The sequence below is a fragment of the Papilio xuthus genome, unplaced genomic scaffold (assembly GCF_000836235.2).
Source record: "Papilio xuthus unplaced genomic scaffold, Pxut_1.1 DF828952.1, whole genome shotgun sequence".
NCBI lineage: Eukaryota > Metazoa > Arthropoda > Insecta > Lepidoptera > Papilionidae > Papilio > Papilio xuthus.
In genome coordinates, this window is record NW_013529697.1 from 3,925,484 (window position 1) to 3,947,209 (window position 21,726).

The 21,726-nt window shown below is 35.2% G+C and overlaps 1 protein-coding gene across 4 annotated transcripts; it reads left to right on the top strand.

Annotated features, from left to right (window-relative positions):
* The first annotated feature begins 1,442 nt into the window (after nucleotides 1-1,442).
* Nucleotides 1,443-21,543, top strand: stumps (DBB domain-containing protein stumps). Of its 4 annotated transcripts, none has more exons than XM_013325328.1 (15): nucleotides 1,443-1,729; nucleotides 10,199-10,502; nucleotides 10,787-11,034; nucleotides 17,003-17,120; nucleotides 17,507-17,733; nucleotides 17,880-18,046; nucleotides 18,214-18,358; nucleotides 18,655-18,806; nucleotides 18,926-19,058; nucleotides 19,344-19,534; nucleotides 19,624-20,482; nucleotides 20,566-20,637; nucleotides 20,817-20,914; nucleotides 21,033-21,175; nucleotides 21,341-21,543. In XM_013325328.1, exons 1-15 carry the CDS (start codon nucleotides 1,726-1,728, stop codon nucleotides 21,525-21,527), a joined length of 3,048 nt encoding a protein of 1,015 aa, XP_013180782.1. In that variant the 5' UTR covers nucleotides 1,443-1,725; the 3' UTR covers nucleotides 21,528-21,543. The 4 variants fall into 4 exon arrangements, with proteins under 4 accessions (XP_013180782.1, XP_013180766.1, XP_013180775.1 ...); XM_013325312.1 differs by lacking the exon at nucleotides 1,443-1,729 and adding an exon at nucleotides 8,148-8,253; XM_013325321.1 differs by lacking the exon at nucleotides 1,443-1,729 and adding an exon at nucleotides 9,938-9,984.
* Nucleotides 21,544-21,726: the final 183 nt, after the last annotated feature.

Sequence of the window (21,726 nt, forward strand, 5' to 3'; positions counted from 1 at the left end):
TGTTTTTTTTATGTCGCAATTGAGTTTTGTAATATACAATTACTTTTTGTTTAATCTGATTGAGATTTAAATTATTTTCATATAATTCTCCTGCAGATATTATTAAGTTAATAAAAAAATAAGAAAATACGGTGATCTTTTTCATTTTGTTTTCTGGCAATAAGACTCTGTGATCAATTGTCATATTTTAAGCCATAAGCGAATTAAGGAAAACATTGTAGACCTTTTCAAATCACAGTCTATTTTATTAATTAAGGATATATTTTAATGTGTGTTTTGAATTAATAAACTGAGTTAATATTTCAAAATCCTTGACAATTTTATTTTTGTAGAACGGAACGCATAGAAAATTGAATTTGTCTGAACGACGGAACAGCTGTCACAACACAAGTGACAGCAAACTTTGGCGCTAAAACTAAAACCAATGTCAAGTACAAATATTATGTTAATAAAATAAATAATATATTAATAAGCACATCAATCCTAGAAAAGACTTTAAATATAAAGTTAATTCAATTAAATTATTGATAAGATTGATGTTTTGCGATTGAATGAATCATTATCAAAAAAAATGTATTAACGTAAATAATAAATGTAATAGAACCGTCAATTTACATCTTCCATTAAGTACCGTCTAACGAGGCGCTCTATTATCTCCGACAAGAGCTACATACCACAGCACCCTTAACACATTGTTAGTTCTTAAAGTGTAATTCAGTAAAAACGGTGGTTATTCTGTGGTAGTAGTATAGTAATAATATAGTATAATTATTCCACCCGTAATTGCGTTTACAATGCGTCGCTAAAATATAGGAACTTGTGCAAGCATCAATTACGCCCAATTACAAGGCGGAAATGAAAGAGACAGGCGAAGAAAATTTATTTAGAGTGACGTATACTTGGACATTAACGGATGCAGCATAATTAAATCTACACTTAAATTTTCTAACCCTAGATATAGATATTATTTAAACTGTATTTCGAGGGTCTTAGGATTGGTGAAGTACCTTAACATTGACATCTGTCTACCCTCAATTAAACATCAAAATGGTTTACCAAAAATTTATCTGCCTAACTGCTTTCTCTAGAGAACATTTTATAGGTGTTCTGGTAACCGAGTTATATTGACATATTTTATAAATGTGTTGGTTAATCTTAAAATTATTTATTTGGATTTAATATTGTAGGCCGGTTGTAAAAGACAAAATTTTTGGATGGGGCAAGACCTGTATGTCCAAGTGGCATTAGTATTAGTATTTTCGTAAAAAAGAATCAAAAATATATATTTCAGTATTATGATATTAATATTCGCTATTAGCTAAAAAGATATTTACGATGGTAATAAATTGGATAAAGACGACGGCCGCTAGAATTACAACAGTGTATAAACATCAAGGCTGACGACATTGCATATTCCATGCATGCTCTAGACATTGGCGTCTCAACTTCCAACGCGCTTTTGCATCAAAAATAGCTCCCGAAGACCGAAGACGCGTCGGCGTACGTAAGCCAGCACCGCTCACTGGCGCAACGCGCGTCTCGCGGCTAAGAATTAAAAAATAAATAAATAAACACCTAGTGCGATTAACTGTGTCGGACATAGATATAGTGCTGCCAATAGTTATGGTGCGACGTAGAATACATCGCCGGCCGCTGTCAACGAACTAGTACGAAGATCTTCCATCTTTGGCAGCGGAAGCATCGGCGGATGTCCCGGCGCGGACGATGGGTGAGTGCCGGCATATGAATGCTTAACAACAATGCTCCCGCGCATCGTTCCCACATTTTCTATTCGCACCGTGTCTCCGCCCAAAGTTTGTTCAACCTATCATTTTTTTGTCGAGTTGGATTTAATATGAACGTATACGCGGAATGAATTTCATATTGCCCTATGTATTTTTATTCCGCGCCCGCCCTGTGTTTTACTCTCTTAAAATAATTGATATATATATATATATATATATATATATACATTGCAAATTTCTATTACATACAAAGGAAAAATGTATTTTTTCCATGTAAATAAATAAAAGAGTTTTTATAGCAATACCCCATTCTTTAAAATTCTATCAATTCATAACTATTCTCTAGAATACAAAAAACAAAAAAGAATAAAAGAATGTTTACAACATTGCCCATTTCGGTAAAAATCATTTTAGATTATTAACAGGATAAATGCAAATAAACTTCTCAAGTCTGTAACGTCATACGTATTTGCATTATGAATATTAAGTTACGATTCAATTCTACATCAATTAATTGGTCAAAACCCTAGAACCGCACATCATGCTGAATACATAATACAATATTTCAATTTCAAACAGGCATAGTATTTATATTAATAACATTTCACTTCGGTATATGCGCTAGTATGCTAAAAACTATCCTAAAACTAAAATGCGGAAATAGATAGTTAATTATATCTTTTAATATCCATAAAAAGTTATCCTAAATTTGGAAAGTTAATACAACTTTTATTGAATTTAATTTTAAAATTAAAAAATCACATCACGTATTAATTCCAAATTGGCGTAGACAAGAAAAGCAGTTGCTGTGCGTGTTTCGTTGTTTATAAAGGTACAAACCAAATTGGGTACGTATAAACTGGTACGAAGCTATTTTTATATAAGATGTAAACAACTGGGCTTCGACGCTAGAGCTAGTAAGGAGCACCTTATACCTTATTAAAATGATGTACTTAGTGTTTTTTTTAAATATCGAATAAACTAGGACTTGACCACATACTTACCAGATGATAAGTGATAATATGGTCGAACAATGGTACATATTAGCCTAGTAAATACCTATTCAACCTTCTTGTTTGCTAATTGCAGTGTTTGTAAAACTGGCGACATAGATGTAAAGAAATAGAAAAAAGTAGTAGTTCTGTTAAATTAACGTTATGATTAAAAAAGGTGACACTCAAAACAGCAGTTGTCATTTCAGATATCTTGAAAATTTTAATTAACCATAAATTTTGAGAAATATGGCCTGGCATTTAAGACATACTATTACGATGTTAATAATATAATATCATGTTTTTCTTTACAGGGTTATCTCGAGGAAGTAATGATAATTAAAATATTATTGTTTTTCATTAACCTACTAAGCGTTAGGGACTGGGCGTGACATTGACAATACGATGTACTGTTAAATGCGCGCCAAACGATGACCACGGCCGTGTCCCGTTTGGACAATGCATCAATTATATCTTTATTATTCTTTGTGTGTATAGCTTCGTTAAAGTTATTATGGTGCTTGATTATAAAAATAAATTATCAAACACTACAAAACAACTCTGACAGAATTCGGTCAAAGATATATAGTCGCCGATTTATTTATGTTTTTCTCTGGTAATTGTAAAATATGATGAATATTCAATACTTGGAAAGTTAAACACATACATAGTTACGAAACGATTTGTTTTGTATAACCCACGTGTAGTGTGGGAACGTATGTAACTACATTTGCTTTGGTAATAAGGTTAACTGTCTTGGCATTCAACTTCTAAACATTTTATTATGTGCAGTGTGTGGGAGTAAGTAAAACTGTATTACGCGTATCTTGAGAGCTCTAGTAAACATTTTTTTACAACTGCCTATATAATTCTAGATGACGCCTTCTTTTATATCTTCTATATTCATATTTCTACGAATTTGATGTTTAGAAACTTTCCTAGGATTTCGAGGACACAGCCATTTTCACATTCAGCGCATAGCACCTCTTTACATGGAGTAGGGCTCCGCTAAAAAAAAAACAATTAAGGTACAATTCAATAGAGCATTATATTTACACCATAACGAACAACATTCATATAAATAGCGTGTTGCATTAAGTGCATTCAGCGATTACTACTAAAACATTCTCTGTTATGTTCCTTTTACGTTTACCGTGAGTTTACACTGGCGATACAAACATACAAAAACATATCACTATCTCCGTTTTTTTAAAGAGAACGAGAGAGACAACCTATGCGAATGTTTCGGCAATCGAAACTCGCGGTCAGGAACACCTCGTTCTCTCTGATGCAACTTTATAGAGTGTTAACGTCAAATATATTTTTTTATGTCTCACTTTAAAGATTTAGAAAATTAATACACACACAGGCCTTTCCTTCATAGACATATTAACCGAAATACCATGACGTAAAGCATTCGTGTTCTGGGTTTCTTCAAACGAGCCGAGTTGGTCGATGAACTTTTAACATAGCCAAATCATCTAAGGATTTCACTTTCAAAATTAAGCTTTAACGTAAATATTTGTTAAAATTGAATTTAGGTTTACCTGTACGCTGTGTAATAACAATGTTTTAGGAATTAAAATACAATAAATAATAATATTCCGGCAGGTTTTGCCGTTTTAGTTCTATAAGCATCCAGGAGAGATTTCTACGTCGCCTCTTGTTTTTATTATGCCTTGGGATCAGGTCAACAAGTTTATTTAAGATTGCGTAATGTGTAGATCTGAGGCTTAACTTCATGTCCCGGCTATAGGTCGCCCAACCGCGCCCTACGCCGCCCTGCCTTCCTGTTATTTACTTGTCTTACAAAATATTATAAAATGAAGAGAAAAAGCATAGTTCTTTTATTTTATCATATAAAATATCTATAAAATCAGAATTGCACAATTAACTAATCTATCAAAATAAAAACGTGTAAAAATCGATTTACAACATATACAACATGGGCAAACGTTTACTTCTACGTATCCGGTATTTAACATGGCATAGCTTTTTTAGAAAACATTAAGATTTAGTTTTAACGTTTCCCGACAGACACCCTTGTTGGCACCCTCCCTTTGTTGTGTGAAACGGATATCCGATACTCTAGGAAGAGGGTTCGGATGCACGTAAATACATTAAAACTGGCAACATGCAAAAAATTTAAAGTACAGACAGAAAAAAAATTATGAGAAGACATCAAAGATTATTGATGTTTCTATTAAATATCGTCATCTCTTTCATTCTCTCTGATAAAGTGAGACATCTATATATTTTTTTTCCGAAGAGTCGATTCTAAATCTTGGTTGTGTTTATTGCTGCCACGTTTATCACCCACAAATTAAGAAAGAATGCATGGAATTACTCTAAATGTGTAGTACAATGTCGCGGATGCGGTTATTAGCGTCGCATTCATATGTATATACGTATATGTACATTACGTATGTAGTAAATTAATTCGATACAAGCGGAAATGTCCAATTGTATCTAAGCCGACGACGTCGCGTCGAGCGCTACGCGACGATAATACCCATCTTTGTCTACCCTCCTTTATTTCATTCAGTACCATACATTTGTTTGGACTATCTATATGTAAATAGGCCGGATGTTATAAGAAGTAACCTATCACCTATTTTGTAATATTACTTGATATAAATTTAATTACATGCAGCAGTTCCGTGTCATAAAATCTAAAGTCATTAGAGTACTCATTGTATATGAAATACATAGCAACTATTGAAACATTATGCCAAGTAAGATCCAAAGAAAATGAACTTTGGATCAAATATTTTACTTACAAATTCTAACCTAAATAATGCTAAAATTGTACATATATTCTATGATTATCCAAACTAACCTCTCAAATAGACTAAACATTACACTAAAGATAATAATCACCTCATATAAAATGTAAATGGAAGTACAAGATTCTAGCTCCTTTGTGAAAAAAAGTAAAATATTCAACAATATCATATCTTTGTGTGTATTTTGAGTTCGAACAACATTTAATTCTATTCCTTGACAAAATAAGAGCAAATCTCTTAGCATTAGAGGCTTATTCTGTCTTTTGTTTTTAGGTGTCCATATCACTCAAGTATAAAGTCGTATAAGTCATGTCGAGGCGATTTAATATCAAAACTTTAGTCTCTTTTCACTGATGTTAGCTTCATTGAAATTCCCAGTGACTAATACAAGTATTTAATCATCGAGAATCTTCTGTCAGGCAGGGTTGCTTATTTTATACAAAGACACGGGATAATTTATAGAGACGTAGTTCAAAAAGTTAATGTCAGAAAATGTAAATTTAATTCATCAAATCAAATTATTATTTACCACATCGACTCTTATCTATGTACAAAACAAATCGTTGCACTATCCTTATCATTTTCTTCGAGAAAGTATTCTTGAATATATGTTTCGGTAGTTAATAATATATTTATAGTTGGTCCGGATAGTCCTAAAGCTTAGCGGCCGTGTGGTGACCATGCTTGCAGATATGCACGACTCAACATATGCGCATCGCATAAATAAACTTGTGCGCATTCCGTAAATACAGCGCGGATTTTGAACTCCAAATCCAGTCGATGTTTGTTTATTTTTTTGTAATCCGTTTTCGCCGATGTGTCTTCATTTGTTTAATTGATGTCAAATTATACTGCATTCGACTTATATTACTAATTCGTTTGGTTGGCGTCGAATAACATTTATTAATTCGTTCTTGTGATTTGAAATTTTATTTATAACTTCACAAGCTTAAATACAATCCCGTGGATGAAAAGAATAATAAAAATAATTCCAATTTTTCTAAAGTTATAATACGTTTAAGTAATATCATCAAAATATTTGAATTTTATTCATCAAGATGTTTGTAATATGTTCTGCAAAAGGCAGGAAGTAAAATAAAAAATTAAAAGTAAGTTTAGTATACTTTTTAAACATCGATCATCAATCGTTCCAAATTAAAGTTTGCAACAAAAGTGCGCTTTGTTCGAAGGCAGATGCAAGTAAACAGTTCGCCCCACATCTGGTGTATTTTTTTTCCGTCCATCCCACTAACAAAGTGGTCAATTTTTTAAATCGGTCGTCATAACATCCTACCGTGTTTCAGGAATACTTAACTAGGCTATACTCAACGTGTTATTAATAATTTAAAAACAAAACATAATATGAGTTATTAATTGAAAAAAACTGAAAACATTCACGTTCACTATCTTTGCATTTCCACTAGCCTTAAGTAGTAGGAAAAATAGTTTTTTTTATTAAGTAGATCAAAATATCTTCTTTCTGAATAGTACGTAGAGTCAAATATAATATGCAAAGTTTCGGCTGCATATGTTCATTTGACCTTGTTTCGACATAATGACTTGTGTTCGTCAAGAAATGTCACCTTGTGTCAAACTTCTCGTTTTACATACGTCTCGGATCAGACAATATCAGATTTAACAACCAACGAACGAACGAATAAATATAAATGATGAATAATGGGGTTTATATAAGTGCAAAGATTTGCCTTGAGGGTATAGAATCTAACATCTCTATTGCCTCAAGATGAATCGGATTTTCGTAGAAATGTTTTAGTACGACCTCGTTACTTTGCCCCCTTTTCTATAAAATATCATCGGCCTTATAGGGCTAGCTAGCACCGGCCAGGAATATGAATGAACGGCAATAACAAAGTACGACGTTTATTTACAAACACGGCCTGTGGTGGCGCGGCGTGCGCGGCCGCTACCGAAACGCACCGCGCACGCGCACTCAAATTAAATCTGGGCACAGACTCCCCTACCTATAAAAACATATGGTAGGCAATTTGACTCTACCTTCATGCTTCGAGTTATAAGCATACATTTTATTTATAAATATTTAAATCTTTTGTGTGATGCTTATCTTTTATTTCCTTTGTTTAAACTTTTTTGTGTCATAAAATATTTTTCCTTAAATTCTGTTTTAAAATTTTCTTAAAACCTAAATACATTAAAGTATGGCTTAAGATGAGTTCTAGAAACATAAACTACAAACGGTAAGGAACAGCTTTAAGTTAATTAAGCAACTTATTAAGTTATATATCTACCATTCAATCAATATATAAAAGTTGATTATGCAGCAATGCATTATTAACTTTTATATAATATATTGCCATGAAGAAACTTATTCGAAATTAAAAAAAAAACCCTTATGCTTTACAATTAAAAATGGAAACATTAACCAAATCCTTTAAGCAACCCTAGCTAAATTCTTCGGCTCCGTCTATTTGTGTTGTATATAGGCCAGTGTTCGGTGGTAGTTTGTGTGCGCGCTTCCTGACGCGTGCTGAGAAAGCTCTTCCCGGGGTACGCACGTGTGCGCTAGTACCCAGCCGACGGATCCACCTGCCTTGCCTATACCAAACACCACATACGACAAGCACTCGCCCCGCGCTCGCAGGGCGCAGATCACGGCGCGCCTTCGACGGGATGTGTCGTGTTTAACGTATCCGAAACTCGCGTCAAGAATTAACATGGGTCCACAGTTCGAGTATTGTCTTCGAGCTACAAGTGAGTTTTGTTCGTGAATCAATGATAATACGCCGCCCGCCCATCACTATTCGGAATTATCGAATTTTGTTTCTTTGATCGTGATTGATTGTGATTTTTTTTTATTTTTGTGATAATTATCTTAGTATCATAAGTTATTCATTCCATATACTATATCTTAGTTTCTACTTCTTTGATAACTTATCTATTTGCACGTTTGTTATTAATTATCGAGACGCGTTTGTTTGACTAGAAACAATAGAGAGAATAGAAGGGCGAAGAAAATACAATCGAATACAACACATCGAATTTAAAATCGATTTTTTTACGATTACACTGTCTGTCGTTCTTTTCATGGTTTAGTAACTAAATTAAAAATTAATATGAGTATAATTAGATAATTTCGTGAATATTAGCGTAGTGTAGCATTTTAATTTTGAACGAATTATTTATATCGAATCAAAAATTTCGTAATTTACCTTTTACAAACAGTTCTTACCTCTTTACAATATTAGTACATATGAGTCAACATAACGTGAAACATAAAAATGTTATCATTACTTTGAAGATATTCATATGTTTATTTTTTTAAAGATTTTCCAAGAATAGAGCTCGATTCATCAGTTTAGAAGAACGGATGTCCCGAACATAGCTTTATATTCAACAGATGTCTGTGCTTTGAATATTTCAAAAAACTTTATAAAACTTAAGCAAAAAACTTCACAAATGGACTCTACTAGCGTTATTATAATCAATAATATGAATATATCTCTACATTTTTCTAATGTTCTTCCTTGAATTATACATAAATTAGTGTATTCCTGCATTCAAATGGTGTGTAATAGATTTTTATTTTTCTAAATGAGACAATCCATTGTCCATTAGTGACTTTTTGTGTAACACATGTATAAGGATGGTCCTTTCATCCCGCCCTCGGTCCAAATATTGGAAATAATACTTTGCACATGCGGGATGCACAAAAACAACATTAATGGATTTCTACGTTCCCACCAAATACAGATTTAGCAAGTTGTTAAGTTGGCATTTGTACATTTCAAAATATTTATAATATCGTTTTTATCAGTACTTATATAAATTTTTAGTACCTGGATGACCGGTATTTTTTTTTTAAATTGTGTTTCTTGGAAATTTTATTTATGTACGATATACTAATAAAATGATGAAATCTTAATAATATTTTTCGATCTTACCGATAGAAAAAGTTTGTTTTTTTATTCATTATATATTATTAAAATATCAATATAAATATTAAGATGATAAAAGATATAAGATTAACGTTTGCCTCGTAGTATGTTTTGTTAAACCAGGTTACAGGGCGTGTAAAGTCTGGTACATACTAGTCTAGTACTGGTACATAATTAAAAGTTTTTTGAAATTTATCGATTAAGCAATTTATTATAATATATCGCTATTTTAACTTCAGTTAAATTTATTCGTTATAACTTTGAACCTGAGAGTCTAAAGTCTTAAAAGCATGATAGATAGGTATGTAAAGATAAATCTGCGACTGTCCCATATACGACTTAAGTATGGCGGACTTGGAGTTGGGATGAAGATTGCTTTCAATTCGCATTTTCCGGCTTATAAAAGTAGGTTGGTCTACACGGGCCGGCACCGCGGCAGAGCGGTGGACGTAATGGAGAGCCGTTACTTCATTGTCGTTATTGAATAATTCCCGCGGCCAGTCGTAGATAGCTGGCCGGCGAAGCCGCCCTCGCGCTATGGTCCTCGGTAAGACGGGAACTATTTATAGTTCCCTCGCCAGAAGACCAACCTTACGTGTTATTGTAACTAGATAGCAGGCCTAATCACCATTTGTATTTTGTTACTTAAGCTTTGTCCTATTCATAGTGTAACAAAACCTGAACAAACCTATAAATACAAAATTAAAAAAAAATCATAATATTAACAGTACAATATTACTTTACCCTACCATTTGTTCCAGATAATCCATCGTACTTCGCGTTCCCTGATAAAGATGTCGCTGACAGCGCCAGTACGGCCGCAGCCGCTAGCACGGAACAATGTTCTCGGTCTGCGCCGGCCCGGAGCTGGTCTGACATGCGACCACTGAGCTCTCCTCGACGCAGGGAACCCGACAGTCCCAGACGTAAAGAGTTCAGAGCTCTACTGAGGTCACTCTCAGCTAAGGAACCAGAGCAGGCGGAAGCATTTCTCAAGGGACAACCAAGACCAGGCGACTGCGCTCCCAGTGATATGAAGCACACTTTCACAGCTCCGAGATTGAAGTAAGTTTATTACTTTGACGAAGATAATGTTATCAAATTTTTAACAGTTTTTGTTTATCTTTCTCATAGAAATATTTGAGGAGTTTGTAGTACAAAGGAAATAAATCATAGTTAAAGCTAAAGATTAGACCAAGAAAAGAAATTAGGTTTATGCAGCTTCAGTTTTTTGACATTGTCCAGTATATATTTTCATAGACCGTTGATATGTACCTAAAGACAGAGGTATTCATGTACTATACTGTTCTTTTAACAGATTCTAACTTTGAATATTTTGTTTATAATAGGAAAGGAAAAATTAGTACTTCAGTGGTGACATCAGAGGGCGTGAGGGAGCGTGAGGAGGTATTCTACACGATCCCCCTGCAGGGGCGCCGACGTCACTCTGTGGGGGGATACCTGGCGACAGGGGGAGGGTGCGCCGGGGAAGTCACCTCAGTGCCCAGCGAGGTTCCCAAAATGCCCCCGCCACGGTTCAACCATAACGAGGATGATGTTGTGAAAAGGAGACGACCTAGGAATTTCTCATTTAAAGGTAAGTGTATATATGCCAGTATTTCTTTAAGTCTGTAAGGAGTATATGTGTGTGTGTGTGTGTGTGTGTGTGAGTATCATTTAATGACGCAAGCGATATTTGTCCTCGGTCGACGTGCACTTAATCAGTCAATTATTATTTACTGTCAGAAATATTAGATTATCAGAAAGGAAGTTTTCGTAGTTGGGCGATATAATTAAATAATAATGTTGTACTCGGAACAACGTAATGATAATAAGGGGCCGTAAACAATCCTGTCAAGACGTAGGGAGGACGTTATCTAAGTGCATTGCTCTCGAGCTCTCCGACCCTACACTGATAAGGTTGGCTGCTGGCTGCTACAGAAAACCTATCGCCGGAGAGATGCGGTGCTTTTGATTTACAACCTATTTGTCTGCTCCCATTATCCTACTTTCATATAATATTTGCTCTACACAATGTAATGCACAAAGTTCATAATAATTTCTTTATGAACATTTATTACCGCTAAACCAGAGCGAAGAAAGTCACAACACAAAGATTTTTATTCTATGTTTACTTTAAAACAAATTGTGATACTTTATGATATTTTCTAACGCCATACCTTAGCAAATAACAGCTGATAAGATTGACACACAGAAAACGTAATGATTTCCACTATTATTGTTATCTTAACGCGAAAGGAATACAATCCATAGTATTGGGTCTATGTTTGGTGATCGATAGAGCTGGACATATTGACACTTGGACCCAAATTTGTTTGTTAAGATTAGTGTTGTGAGATGGCGTTGCGATTATGAGGGGCGTGCGTTTAGTATGCGGTGCGCGTGCGCGTGCGCCGTCGGCAGAGGCGGGCGCAGGCGCACAATCCTCGCCGCGCCGCCGCCGCCGCCGAGCGCGCGCACTTTGTAATTCCGCACGCGTCGCGCTGCACCCCAGCCCTAGGCCCAGCCCTGCCATTCAGTGCAATGTCAAACCTTTAACTTGCTAACATCATAACATCGCTCTCCCTTAAATACTTGCGAATATCGAAAGTTCCGAACTGAAGATGGCTGAGAACAGTGAGTTTATTAAGTTACAATTAAGTGAACGAAATTATTTTATTATTTTACGCGTGTTAATAAGTTAGTGTTTTGTTTTGCGAAATTTTGCACATTGCAAATTTTTAAAACTACTCGATAATTTGAAAGGTTTCATTGTTTTTAATATTGTTTATATTATTATTTTGTAAACAATTCATCAAAATATTCAATAAACTTATCAGTATCCCTTAAAATGTAAGCACATGCTTTGCCAAAGCTTAAAATTAGATAAAGAAATTAAAAAAAAACTAAATTTAAATTTATAACAATAGGCTCACTCATTGTGTTGGTAAAGTATACTTAAAAGAATTATTTAAGAATATTATTGTATTATCCATTGTTTTCTCATCGTATATCGACTAAATACCCAGTGACCGTGCGTCAAACCCACCTCAAACTTTGTAGCAACACAACGTCCAGGCCTAGCCAAAATCAATGTCAAAGGAACATCGTACACCAAATAAGTATTACCGTTGCTAAGCGTTTATCGCAAAGAATATTGACCTCTATTCCTTAGCCATTGAGGTGGAAGTTGTTAACTAAGACAGAGACATTATTGTAGATATATTAGTTATGCAGGGTAGCAGAACTGACAGAATAAACACGGTGTACTTTACATGCATCGAGGCGACTCCCGTAATGTACTCGCAGCTAGAATTCCAATGATCAGACGCCTGCTAACTTTAACTTATTTGTATAGAATCGTTTGATTGTACTCTTCAGATTTCAAATTATGATCCATCAGTAATATTAACGCTTCTTTGAAATATTACGTGACTTAAGATGAATATTGTATTTTGAAGATTAAAGTTCGTTTACAAACATGGCAGTAGATAATAATTTAATTTACAGTATAAATACTAGGAAAGCTCTTCTTCAAAGTCTTTGGTTACCTGCACGTGTTCGGATACCTCATCCTTTCGGTCATTGAACATCTGTGACTGCTTTGGTACGCCTTTGTTCTACTCCATTTGTACATCCTTACATGTGTTCGTACTATGCGATGACTTGTTTTTTTATTTACTTCTTCGTTTATGAATAATGTTAAATGCATTTTCTGAATGTAATCTACCTAGGAACTTAATCCAGATAAAATGTACAATTTTTATATTTGTAACCTATTGTATCTCGGAACGCCTAGATTAGATAGGCTGTAAACTATTGAAGTTATACTACTAATTATATAGTTTAAGTTAATTAAAAATTTAATCGATATAATTACGTTAATGTAAATTTTAATTAATTGTAAATATTGACTTTTTATTATTTGTTTGTATCGTTAATATGCAAATTAACGACAATCATTTAACGTTTAACATATAAATATATCTGTAAAACAGAGCACGTTCTACTCATTAACGCCGTTTGCTAGCTTTTAACAAAACTTGAATTTGAATCAGCAATAGCAATGACTAAACCGTTCTCGGTACGAATGAGTAATCGATTAATTGTTTAATTTGACTTTGTACTTTAAACTTTAAATTCAAGACGAATGAACGTTTCATTTGAATTAGAAATCATACTGTGGATTTCTGAGACCAAAATCTCTGTTTATAACATACTGTTATCTCTGTTTTTTCGAAGATAATTACAGGTATGATTACTTGATTAATGCATAGTCTCAGAAACCACGTTAGGCATGGATTACAGAATTTGACAATTTTGAATTTTACAAGACGAGATTTTTTTTTAAATAACACCTATTTATTACTCATCATGATAAAATGCATTTAGTTGCATCAATTTTAGGCAGACTGATAAATTGTTAACTTTTTTTAATTAGTGCTGATTATCTATAATATACTATAGCTGCAGATTGCAAATTGTTTAAATCGATTTATTTATTAGCTCTATAAACATACGTCTAGGTCTGTCGTAGGCTATCACTTTAATCGTATCATAAAAGCATAAATAACACTGTCAACTTTATGCAAAGGGCGCGCGATGAGTAAAGGAACAAAATAATTAACCAGAGACAATAAACGACAATACATTATGACCATTGGCGCCACTCGGACGGAACAAACAATTTATAAATGCTATTAAATAGGTTACAATACGTTAACAACTCACTTTTATCTAAATATGGAATTTAAAAAGTTGTTAATTATGACGCGACGCCAGACAGCGTATGATTTAGCGACGTCGAGAGACGGAGACCAGGGAATAAGAAGAAATAAATTATTTTGATATTGTGAATCATTCTCTGCCAACACAGCCGACTATGTCTGAAAACAAACAAACTGTTATTACACATGTCTACGTCTACTTATTTATTCTTGTCTATTGTTTTTAATTTTTTATTTTTAATAACCAACACTGTTTGCGGACTTACAATATGATTTTGACAGATATCTTTTTCTTTTTTATTAAATACCTTCATATACAAACATTTCTATATAAGAATTATTTATAAATTTAGTAATTTAATTTTACCATGTTATCTTTTTTAACTGCACAATTACGGACATTAAACTAATTGTTCCTTAGATAAAAATACTTCTCTAGATTAATTCGTCCTCGCGGAAATGAACTATTTCCTCACTCATGCCGGCTCGTGTACACTTAAAAACTATTTCGACCATTGTGTATCGTAGAAGGGTTTGTTGTATATCACTCGAGATCAAAGACAAGGGCCATCAAACTAAAATATCGATGCATTGGATATCAACAAATCACTCGCGCCCTAAAAGTTACAAGTGCCTTAAGTTAAATAACCATATTGATACTACACAATACTTTTGAGTTCAACTTATGTAAGAACTTGAACTTTTAATCAAAATTTATCACGCATTTTATTGACTCATGTACTTTTAAAAAGAAATTATAATTTTTTATGTATAACATTAGTATAGTAGTGTTATGTCCAACGGACTTTACAAAACTTATTTTTAAACTTAAACAATATTTCTAAGTAATCTCTTCAAAGAGAAGTTCAAAATCAGTATTACTTAGAAACCGCAAAACATCCGTTAACTGAAAGACAATTTCATAAATACGTTACGATTGATACGAAAGGTTTGTGATGCGCCTGCCCCTTGCCGCCTAATCAGCCATAGTTATTCTGGGCGACGCTGGTCGCTGATAGACGTTTGTCTATTTAGGAAACGGATATTACATTTAGACGGGCCTTCATTTGGCTGAGGTAAGTATAAATCCGTATGTTTCCGGCGCGCGCGATGCATAGCATATTTTGTAAGCGGCCGATGCGTACGCGTCGCTGGATGCAATAAATTTTTAACAGCCAACGCATGCTTTCGCGTTAGCTGGGAAAGGAAATGTGTATTTAGGACGCAATGTTTCTTTCCATGTTACGTTAGTAAAGTAGGTAACCTATTTTCAAAATCTACTTCAATTACGTATGATTTCTTTTGTTTGAGGTATTACAAAATTTGGGCCTTGCATCGTTAAATTTATTCGACGTACTAAGTATAAAAACAAAGTACATTCTTGAAATGAATTGAAGCATTTATTGATTTCAAGCACCAATAAAGAAGTGCCGTTTTTAAATGAGACAAGGGTTCAGACTCAAGTGAGGCAGGCCGCTGCAGATGGCGGGCTGCGCACACGCACATGTCACTGCAATTCGTCACTTTTGATCGCTTCCCCGACGTTTATGGCAATACTTCTTATTGCTTCACACTTTACGATGTGTCTTCAATGAATTGAAATATGAAAGTAGCATTTGTACTTAGTAAAACAATAGACAAAGAACAATTTACGTTTTTTGGATCCATGGCAGAGTCGTCTTAAATAACATGTATGTATCTTACTTCTTACTATCTCACTGATATTGAAAATGCGTAAGTTGAAACGGCTGGATAGATGTTTATGAAATTTAGCACAGATGTAGAACATAGTCTGAGAAAACACATAGGCCACTTATGAAGTTATCCCTTGAATACTAAGAAAGTTTTTTTTGTTGATTCTATTGTAGTTTTAACTAAGAAAATTTCTGTATGGAGAGTAAGATTTATTTAGGGTTAGGGTTTAAACTCTTTTTTTCCCTTTTTCCCAGAGAGGAATGCTTTATGCATACTCCGCGCCCCGGGGGGGGACGCGGTAGTTATGTGGGATTCTCCTCCATATCGGAGGCATACCCACTAAACCTCTCTGTTCCTCCAACGCATAGGCCCAGGGTTTAAACCCTAACTTAACCCTAAATAAATCTTAAGTTAATTATTCGATAGCATGGGAGATACTTCCGGGGAAAATATAGGCAAGATATTAACGCTAAAAAGTCATTCATACACAAGTAACAGGGATTTCAAATTACAAACGGATGTATTTGAAATGTATAAACGTATATCGTCTGTTATGATTACCGAGACGCATGAACTTGTGGCCAGCCAATGACCTTTACTTGATACCAAGTGAACGACATCGTTCATGGCTTGATTATCCCTGACAACACTTCCTTTCAGCGCCGGCGACGGCTCGCCTCTTGTGCGGATGACGGATTGTTATAACGTCTACAGTATCAAATATTAACCATAAATCCTTTCAAGATAACCCTGTGATAGTCCTGGGAGCAAGTTCATACATTCATACTTAAGAGCTTAAAGTGCATGGAAATATTTACAATGTTCTTTTAATTATTTATTGATATCGTAAAAGGTTATTTTTCAATTGGAATAAATGCAATATATGCCATTTCTGCAATACTTTGTCGTTTACTTTTCATGGAATTAAACTCACACGATGCATAATGCCATCCTCATCGTCGAGAATTGCATAGAGTTGAGAAACAGTCTAGGAGAGATGGTCAAAGAGAGGTCGCGATACTCAGAAATGCGAAAACGATGCACACACACAAACACACACACACAGAGAGAGAGAGAGAGAATTAAACTCATAAAGGAGCAAATTTCCCAACATATTATTTAAATTAATTTGTGTTGTTACAGAGATGGAAGACATAGCGATCCTGTGGAGCTCAGGGTCGCCGGAGAGCGCGCTGTGGTCGGAGTATCTGGTGGCCAGTTTTGACAAGATAATGTCGCAGAGAGCCAGGCATCACTACAGGTAACTATGTAAAAGATGTGTTGTAATTTTTGATTGGTAGGTTTTCATTGTCGAAATGGATCTGTTAAAACATATTGTCATCTCTCATTTCCTCTTAAAACATAGACAATTTTTCTTACAGGTATTTTGACTTTGAATTTAATCCTTTTTTTGTTTATTTTAATTTTTGAGTTCAATAGTCCGAAACTTTTACAATGAGTTTCATTTATATGACTTTTAAATTATCATTATATCTTTGAACGTGTTATTTGAATACTAAGGCTTTTTCTTTCTCCAATTAATTGGAAATACGTAATTTATGGAAAACATTTTTTCTTCAAGTTATATATCTTTGTGTTGTTTTTCCATAATATCTTTAATTATGTTATATCTTTATGTTGTAACAGAGTAACACCGATAACAGCTGAGGAACTTTTATCATCAGAGTCACAGGAAAAGTTAGACAAACTGTCCAAAGCACAGCTACAAATTGTTATACTGTGTCCCAATCTGGATACCAAATTGTCAGACCTAAAACGAGAGTTGAACACTGAGAATTTATTTAAAGTAGAAAAAGTACTAGTAATGCTGCTGGGAGTTGAAAAAAATAATGTCATATCAAATAATTGTGAAGGTAAACATTTCTTTTTTAAATGTCTGTGAAAACGGAAACCTATACAAACACATAATTCTTTTCAGCCGTAATTCTTTTTCTCTTTGAAAAAACAATAATAAAGAAAATTGAATACATGTATTTAACATATCGAAACGTTTTTACAGACTACCCTTCAATCGATCAATGGCAGATGATGTCAGTACGCGAGAAAGATACTTCGTTCGTCGACACTTTTCTGACCGCTGCAGTTGGTATTTTGAGAACCAAAGACTGTAAAGACACAGCTGCGGATAGAACTAGCTTCTCTATTGTACCGAAGAAAGTTAAAATTGTAAGTACAAGAAATAAAATCAAATATATGTCATGAGAAACCCTAAAGGAATGTTTAGTTAATACGTAGTTTGTAGTTTACACTTTAATTTTGTTTTAAAACTAACTGCTACAATCAGATGGATGAATTAATTTATTTTATTTACTTAAATGTTGTTTCGTACTCAGGGTCAAAGTCGCGTCATAGCGTTACTCAACGATCCTATAAGGGAAGAAGATAGTATAAAAATAATGGTGGACAAGAAAGGAGAAGTTATAAACATACCGACGTTCAAGAAGAGAAATCCATACACGCTACAATTTGATATACCAGGTATTATTACATTAAGTTAATAAATAGTATAAATATAGACGTACTTAATGAGAATTTAAGTCACATTTTTAGAGTATTTTAGCAATATTATTTATCCTCTAGCTAAAGGTTGATTTCTATGGTACGTGATACTAGACTTGACGAACCGTGAAAATCTATGTAAACTTATTTTTATTATCGCAATCGAATCTTAAAATATAGGTCACTTTAGTACAAGTAGGAATATAGGTATTTGTGACCGATTTTCAATGCGGTAGTTAATTTGTAAAATATCTATACTTTGTTGTTACTTGTAGAGTCGTGCCTGGAGGTGTCGATGTTGGTGTGGGTGCGCGTCAGCAAGAACGGCCAGTCTCTGGGGCGGCGGCAGATCAAGTGCGAGAGTCGTCTGCGCGAGCTTGACCAGCTGCTGCGCGCCTCCGACCATCCCCTAGAGTTCATGTGCCAGGTAACATATACGTTTACCTATTTTACCAACATATAAGTAAAATGTATGTCTCTACTATTCGATATATGACATAATTTATCTTCATGTCCAAATCCATTAATTCATATTTATTCTTGCAGACACTTGGATTTAAAACGACCAACAAGGAGCAGCTGGATAGCTGGATGCTAAGTGCCTTTCAGAAAAATATTCCGCCGCATTTCAATTTGCTTTCATCTACCGAGCAATTTAATCCTAAAGCCGACGTTTGCAGTAAGTAAACGGGAGTTTTCTTTATTTTACTGCAATAAATCACAACATTTAAAAGAAAAAAGTTTACAACTAGCTTCTAATTTTAATTCCAATTACTAATGATCTTCCCAACTGAGAAAGTGGATTTGGGGTAGGGGACGTATGTATATTAAGGGAAATAAATTTTCCCCTACTCGTTTACGGGTAGTGATGACAGCGTTGGTTCGTTTGCTTCTGATGTATAGAAAATATTGCTTTACCCAAAAATTTAGTCGAGGTCATTTATTTGTATATGTATGTGCGCAGGTAACGAGGAGTACCCGACGCTGCTGCACTGGGCGGCGCGGTTCGGGCTGGAGCGCGTGTGCTGGCAGCTGCTGGAGTGTCCGGGCGGTGCGGCGGCCGCAGCGCTCCGCAACGCGCGCCGCCGCACGCCCGCAGATCTCGCGCGCGACCACAGGCATCTGCGCCTTGCTGACATGCTCGCGGATCACATGGTGAGATTCTTCCTACTCTTATTCATATGTGAACTACATCATCAAGTCGATTTATCAGTCAGATTGCTTAATTTCGTTTTTATTTTCAGAAAATAAACGAATTCTCAAATATGTATTATTATTTGAAAAATATGTCCGATAATGACAAAGAGGATGGACAAGAAGATGAAAAACAAGAAGAATTAAGAATCGTAGAGAATTGCGATACGGTTGATTCTCCGCGCCATGAGGAAGCTAAGGTCTTAGAGGAACAATCCTCGGATCCTTTCAGTGAAGCTTGCACTCAAAACTTGGAAGAGAACGAAGTGAAATCGGAAATGTCAGAGGAAACTGGGAAAAAACATAGGCCAAATTTAAAACTACCCAACGTAAAAGAACAATTTTATCAAAACGACTTTATGCCACACGACGACACCGCGGGAAGAATACAGCAAGCCATCGAACACGATTACTTAGTACAGCCGTCTAATATAAAAGTGGAGGACAGTCCCAAATTCCGACCAAATAACTTGTACGCGAATAGTTCTCGTCTGTTGCCTCATCAATCGGAAATATTCCTGTACTCACCCACCGAAGAAAGCAATAAGACTTTCAACATAGAAACCCCAACGAGTGATATTAGCCAAATCAACCTAAATACCAAAGATGCGCGTAGTAGCGGCAGCATGAAATCTAGCAAAGAATGTTGCCCTTTAACGGGACAAGAGGAGTTAGCAGAAATTATTAATGACTTTAAAAACAATGTATTTACAATATCTGAAGTGGAGAAACTTGTTATGGAATGGAGAAATAGAAACGAAACTCAACAGTCCCTTAAAGAAAAACAAGAGCAATTGAATAAAATGCGTGAAGAGTATGACAAAATTCAACAGAAGATAAAGGAGAAATTGAAAAGGCCAACACCATTTGACCGAGTTAAGAAAATGTTTTCGAAGAGCAAAAACAAAAGTAAGTTCCAATGTTTTATTAAATTTGTGTTTTGACTGACACAATTTACTATGCTATTAAGTACAATGTTATGCAATTTCCAGATCACGACAGCAATACGGGCACAATTGAGAAAAGGAACGGAAGCACGAGACCTAACAGTAGTTTAAGCGACAGTAAGTATGTCTTTACATTTTCAAAGGGACCAAATTAAAACTGAAAACTTGGAACAAATTTCTTAGTTTTGGTCAATGGACGAAATGTTGTTTAGCTTGACTGCAATTTGTATTGTAAAACACGATCGTTTATCTGTAACTTCCGCAATTTTGTTTAAATAAATGCAATAATATCTAAGGTTCATCATCATCGGGTCGCCTGAGCACAGTGAGCGGCGGCAGCGCTGCAGACACCACCAGCGTGCAGTCCGAGCACGACGCCCACGCCAGGTCTATTGTAAGTCAGCTAAATCTTATTAATTTATCTCGAGCACTGTCGACGTCTCTGCTAGCGAGCCTAAATATAGTAGAAACCCTAGTGGGTCCGTGTTAATGAATCGGTTTATTTCGTCCAGATATCGTCTAGTACGAGTACGCTGACGATGCACACGGCTTGCGAGGACAGCAGACTGGATGATTACCTGATCCCGCCACCGCCGCGCCCGCTCAATGGTGCGCCGCAGTTCACTACCTTCGGACATCCCAAGCATGACAACAGGTCAATATTACTGTTTACATGTATAAAATAAAATCTAGCAATGCAGAGACCATCACTCGTAGTCTCATACTCATCAAATCCCTGGATTAGATGATAACAGTAGGCGCAATACCCAATCTGCTACTAGCGCTATGCTTACTTAAATTTAATTTTGTTTATTTCTAGGGGTGGTCAGCATATGGCTACGATAGTAGAGCGCGAAGCGTCCGCATCTCGTGAAAGACTGGATGAGAATGAGGCGAGCGGTACGCACCTACGGCTCAAGTTCCGTGCGCGCGAGCGATCTGCGGCTCGCTGTGACGACCGTGACCCCGCCCACATGTACATGAACATATCAGCCACGCACACATAGACAACTAAAGAAACACTTGTAAAATAGCATTGTCATCTCTTTTATTCTTTTTGTAACGACAGAGATAACGACATACTAAAATGTAATTGCGTTTTGATAGTCAAATCACGGTTAATGGTATGATTTGATTTCTCCTCAACGCCTATTTCGTGGCATACAATCTTGGTATTAAATTCCAAAGACATTCAATTACTTTTGG